This window comes from Leptonychotes weddellii, chromosome 2 (genome assembly GCF_054177405.1).
Source record: "Leptonychotes weddellii isolate Sample4059 chromosome 2, ASM5417740v2, whole genome shotgun sequence".
NCBI lineage: Eukaryota > Metazoa > Chordata > Mammalia > Carnivora > Phocidae > Leptonychotes > Leptonychotes weddellii.
In genome coordinates this window covers 73608673-73614672 of record NC_138370.1, presented here as the reverse complement: position 1 = coordinate 73614672, position 6000 = coordinate 73608673, and the positions used below count along the sequence as shown (strand labels likewise).

The window sequence follows — 6000 nt, the reverse complement described above, 5'->3', positions numbered from 1 at the left end:
GAGCCTTCAAAACTGCAGCCTATTTCAGGATCTCTCCACTTCCTCCCTCACAGGCAGGTGCCCACCCCTCACCTCATCTCTTCACTTGGCCCCCTCCTTCTCACCTGCAGGCCCCACACAAGCGTCCTCCCCTCAGGAGGCCTTCCCTGACCCCTTTCTAAGGGCGGCCGCCTCCGTCCCTGCTGTTCCATCCATCCTGCTTCATTTCCTTCACTGCACTTTCAATTCTGTGATGTTCTTCTAATTTTTCTCCGTGTTGTCTGTCTTTGCTGATAAACTCCGTAAAGGTAGGGAACTTGTATCTATTTCACTGTTAACCCCAATCCTTAGAATGATACCCGGTACAGAGTAGAAACTAAAAAAAAGGTTTGTGATCTAATAAAATAAGGAATTTAATTTTATCCAGGATACCAGAGCCCCACAGATAGACTTCAAGTGTGTACCAGAGGGCTCTTGAAATTTGCATCCATTGGGTGCTGAGGAAGAGAGAGGTCTCTGATGGTAAGGGAAGATACTGATATTTTCTGTTGGACAAGATGGCAGAGGATCATGCCACACTTTACATTTCTTTTAGGTAAAATTTATGTTCTGTGTAGTGAAAGGCACAGGTCATACATGTACCATTCAATGATTTTAACAAGTGTATACCCATCAAGAAGGAGAACGTGACTACCACTCAAAGTTTTTTTTTTTAAAGACTGTATTTATTTATTTACTTATTTGAGAGAGAGCGAGCAGGGGGAGGAGCAGGGGGAGACGGACAAGCCTGTGGGTGGGGCTTGATTTAACAACCCTGAGATTACAACCTGAGCTGAAACCAAGAGTTGGACACTTAACTGACTGAGCCACCCAGGCGCCCCCAGAAAGTTTTCTTATGCCCCCCTTCGTATGCCCCTCCTCATTAGGCACTTTCAGAGGCAAACACTAGTCCAGTCTTTTTCATCATAGTTTAGTTTTGTCCATTCTAGAACTTTCCATAATTGGAATCTTACAGTATGTACTCTTGTGCAATGCTTCATTCACTCAGCAAAATGTTGAGACTCGCTATGTTGTTGCAAGTATCCGTGTCTTTTCGTTGTTGAGTGGTATTCTGTAGTATGATTATCTCAGTTTGATTATCCATTCTCCTATTGATAGGTGTCTGGGCTCTTTCCCGTTTTTTACTATTATGAATGAATCTGCAATGAACATTCTGTACGAGTCTTTTTATGGACATGTGCTTTCATTTCTTTTGGGTAAATATATAGGAATGGAATTGCTGGGTCAAAAGTATGTTTAGCTTCATAAGAAACTACCAGAACTTTTCCCAAACTGGCTGTACTATTTTGCACTCCCACCAATAATGTATGAGGATTCCAATACCGCCAACATTTTGTGTTGTTGGTCTGTTTAAATTTCAGCCGTTCCCGTGCGTATGCAGTGGTGTCCTCTCACTGAGGTTTTAAGATGCAGTTTGCTGATACTGAATGATGTTGAATAATATTGAAAAGAACTCTCATGTGCTTATTGGTACATTTGCTTATCTTCTTGCATGAGTTGTCTGTTCGAATATTTTGCCCATTAAAAAAATTAAGTTGTTTTCCTTTCACGATTGAATTGTCAGAGTTGTTTGTGTATTCTGGACACACACACGTTTTGTGAGCATTTTCTCAGTTGTCATCCCACATTTTGAGAGACCGCCATCAGATTCTGTATCTTCTCTATTTTCTCTCTGTAGTTTTTGCTACTTGTCTGGGTCTGGTCTACATTTATGCCCGTCACCAGTATTTCTGGGGCTATTCAGAAGCAGCTAAAAAAAGGTAAGGAGAACCTACGAATTGGGTGTTTAGGCAAAGAGTAGCAAGATGGAGTCTGAATTAGCTGTGCGTTCCTGAGGGTATTGGCAGGCCCGATGGTCGTGGTTCTTCCCAGGCTGTGAGCAACTAGGGGTAAGAAGGGAACGTCAAGTACAAACTGTACACTCAGTGTGCACTCAATGCCCCCACACTTGAAATCCTTGCAAGAATTGTGCACAGTCTCCAAAAAGTTGCAAAGGAATTAATCCTGCCCAGTCTTGATCATCCTTTGAGTGTGCAAAGGGGCCAGCCTCTGTGGCGAGGCATCCCCTTGGATTTATGGGACGAATCAAAATTTTCAAATGGCAAAAGCATGGAAGTTCTGGGCGGTGCCAGCAACGAGCAGCCTACCTCAGAACGCTTCCCTTCATCACTGCAGCTGGTTATCACCTCTCTGCTTTGTGTCTGTCCTGTAGGATCACCGGTTTCCGACTGAGTCTGGGGACTCTGGCTTTGCTGACGGTCCTAGGCGCCCTGGGGATTGCAAACAGCTTTCTGGATGAATACCTGGACCTCAATGTTGCCAAGAAACTGAGACACTTCTGACGTTACCCCCTCCCTTTGCCCAAATGCTTGCAGAAGCTATTTCCACCCTGAAGGTCATGTGGGGTCAATTGATCAATTCTTAAAAAGAAGTCTTTGTTTTGTTTTTCCTGAAATGGCTTTGTAGGAACATGCCCACTAGAGAACACATTTCCTGTTTAAGAATTAAAGTCCGCCCTGAGGGGAGAGAGCCACATCCCCAGTGGAAGTGCACGGGCTCTGGTTCTGGAAGCGCATGCTGAAGTCACGATTGCTTATGCACCCTGACCGTGTGCCGGGTTTTCTGTGGGGCCACCATCGTCCCCTGCCTCTGATGATCGTCCCACTTCTGTCTTGATGGAACGTTCCAGACAGATGCTGATAAGGCAGCCGTGCTCACTTCATTGGTCGTAGGAGAGCAACAGATGGCTGCACACGGGGGACGTCAGGCAAACACGTAGAGTAGCCAGAGAAGAGAGTCATCAACTAATAGCACAAAACAAATCTGGGTGCGAAATTTACTTTTTAAAGAAAAAAGGAAGAAGAAAAAAAAGGGGGAGCATTCATTTTTAAGGAACCATTCAGAGACTAGTGTGCAGTGGATGTCCTTGCCCCTGGCCAGGGGAAGGAGGGGCACGGTCACAGCTAGAGCTGGGTTCCGCTGTACGTCCTGCGTCCCGTGCGGTTTGGGGTCGGCAGCTGTTGTGACCCTGCACTGCGGTCACTGTGTGACACAATGCAAATGACCCTCCTTTACTTTCTTCATCTTCTTCTTCTTCTTTTTTTTTTAAGATTATTTATTTGAGAGAACACACAAGTAGGGGCAGCAACAGAGGGGAAGGGAGAAGCAGGCTCCCCGCTGAGCAGGGAGCCCGATGCGGGGCTCGATCCCAGGACCCTGGGATCACGACCTGAGCCGAAGGCAGACGCTTAACGACTGACCCATCCAGCCACCACTATTTTTAAATTCTTTCTTTTTTTTTTTTTAAAGATTTTATTTATTTGACAGAGAGAGACACAGCAAGAGAGGGAACACGAGCAGGGGGAGTGGGAGAGGGAGAAGCAGGCTCCCCGCCGAGCAGGGAGCCCGATGCGGGGCTCGATCCCAGGACCCTGGGATCATGACCTGAGCCGAAGGCAGACGCTCAACGACTGAGCCACCCAGGCGCCCCTGCTTTCTTCATCTGTAGGCTGGGAATGAGTTCACCTCACAGTCTTCAGGGATGTTAGGAAAATGCAATTATGAGCACAGATAACACATTTTAACATCCGGAAAAGGGCTCTTTGTCCATTTTTCTAAAGAAATCTGGACAGCCTCGAGTCTGTTATGGGCATCTTCAAGAAGCTGTTGACCGGGTGGGTACAAAGGAAGTTTTAAAGACTATGAATACTAGGAAAAGAAATAAAGGCAATTAAACACCAGCGTTTCCAGAATAGTGGGGAAGAGATGACACCGCCCTGCACCCCACGTAGCAGTACTAAATATTCGCGAATACACTGAGAACATAACGGTCTGGGGATGGGGCTATCAGGATCCTACTCACTGGCTGTTTGCCTTCGAGTAAGGCACCTCGACAGTAGGGGCCGGGCAGTGAAGAAGCGAAGACCAGAGCCCGGCAACACGAACCCTCTTCTAGGACGTGCTGGGCCTCCTCCCGCAGCTCTTCGCGGCTCTCGGCCTCCGTTTTCCTTGGGTAAAATGGGCCTTTACTCACTCTAAAATGCTGTGTTTCTATGGCCTTTTGCTTGTTAGTATTCTGATCAGTTACGGTGACTTGTATTGTGACATTTAATTGTTTTACACATTGAAGACAATAAGGAAGAAAGAATGCAAATTTTTGACCCCAAAGAACAATTACTGCATAATCATATCCTTCTGAAGAGGGGAAAAGAACACTCGACTTTTCCCAATCTTGCACTTGAGGATTTATAAACAATTTCTATTTTGCATCTAAATTGGAGCTATTTAAAAAGGTAAGCTACAGGGGCGCCTGGGTGGCTCAGTCAGTTAAGCGTCTGCCTTTGGCTCAGGTGATGATCCCAGGGTCCTGGGATCCAGCCCCACATCAGGCTTCTTGCTCAGCGGGAAGCCTGCTTCTCCTTCTCCCTCTGCTCCTCCCCCTGCTTGTGCTCTCTCTCAAATAAATAAATAAAATCTTAAAAAGAAAATAAAAAGATAAACTACAAACACACGCAGCATTTGGTTAAAATATTGTGGAAAAAGAAGAATGGGTACACCAGGATATCAGAGCTTTGTATCTTTAAACATCTGAACCGTAAAATTGATTTCCTTTGTTCTAATTCTATTGTCACCAAGGCAACCTCTTGATTATTTTAATTCCTATAAATTTGGTTACAAGGAGGAAACGTGCTGGCCAGAGAGATGTGGGTCTCTGAGCTCTTCGAGAGTTATATAGGTATATGTTTTGTATATTAATGAGTTGATGGGTTTTATTTTTAGAAATCAGATTCATTGTCTCAAAAAAGTGTTAAGAAAAAAGGGGATGGAGAACCATTCTATATTAAAAGAGCCTTAAGAGGCATAAAAACCAAATGGCAATATTGGATCCTTGATCAAATCCTGGTTGGAAAAAACCAGCTATGGAAGACATTTGGGAGACAATTGGGACAATCTGAATATGAAGTGAGAATTAGGTGATATTAGGGAATTAATGTTAATTGTGTGAGGCGTGATAATGATCTTGTGGCTAGGGAAGAGAATGCCCTAATTCCTGGGAGCTGCATGTTGAGAGGTTGGAGGGTGAAGTAGCTGAATGGGGATAACTTATTTGTTATGGTTCTGCAAAGTATGCGTGCCCAGCATATATGGCAAAGTGGTGAGAGTTACTACATCGAGGTTAGTATGCAGTTACTCATCGTACTGTCTACTCTTCTGTTTGATAATGTTCATAATGAAGGGTTTAAAAATCATTTCTAAGAAGTTAAAACCTAAATTAAGATTCTTGGTAGCTGTGAACATTTTTTTTTTTTTTTTTAATTGAGCACTCTGTGCTTGTTGTGGGGTCTGTGGGATTGATAGGAGTGGTGGCCCAGCAGCTGTCCCGGACGCGGCAGGGACACTGGGCCCCACTTGTGTGGTTACTGCCATAATCGCCTCCACCTGTTGAATGAAATCAGACAGGTTGTGGTAACTTGCCCAGAAGATACCGGAGTGGGAATCAAATGTCGTTGGAACTTGAAAAAGAGAGTAGAGGACAAAACTGAAGAGAGAAGAAGAGGGGGGAAAAAAAAAAAGAAAAAATAAAACAACAGAGCACTGATTATACAAACAAGTAGCCCTGTCCCTTCCCAGGCATTTCCCCTCCCCTACTTGCCTTTGCAGGGTTGGAGGTGGGTGCGGTGTTCATAAGGAAAAACATCAGGTCGTTTGTTTTTTCACCCTTTGTCTCCAGACACAGTTTTCCTTGAAAAGAATGGTCACAGGCAGATAGCTCATCTGATGCTTCTGAATGCTCCTTAATTTTCAGCAATAAAATACATCTTTCTCACTGGGACAGACGCTTAGGGACTTCCCCGATAGATGTTTATTCTCTGCCTCTTCCCCCATCACACACTTCCTGCACCGGGATTTTAAAAAGGTCAGTAAGATTACATGTAAGAGATCGTTTCAGAAGAGAAGGGG

At 44.7% G+C, this 6000-nt stretch overlaps 1 protein-coding gene across 1 annotated transcript in view; it reads left to right on the top strand.

Annotated features, from left to right (window-relative positions):
• MGST2 (microsomal glutathione S-transferase 2) overlaps window positions 1-1794 on the top strand; it is a 17275-nt gene extending 15481 nt beyond the window's left edge. Inside the window, exon 3 of the mRNA XM_081811859.1 lies at window positions 1718-1794. Within this exon, the coding sequence (XP_081667985.1) occupies window positions 1718-1793 (76 nt within the window). The 3' untranslated portion in view covers window position 1794. The remainder of the gene's footprint in view (window positions 1-1717) is intronic.
• The last annotated feature ends 4206 nt before the right edge of the window (window positions 1795-6000 follow it).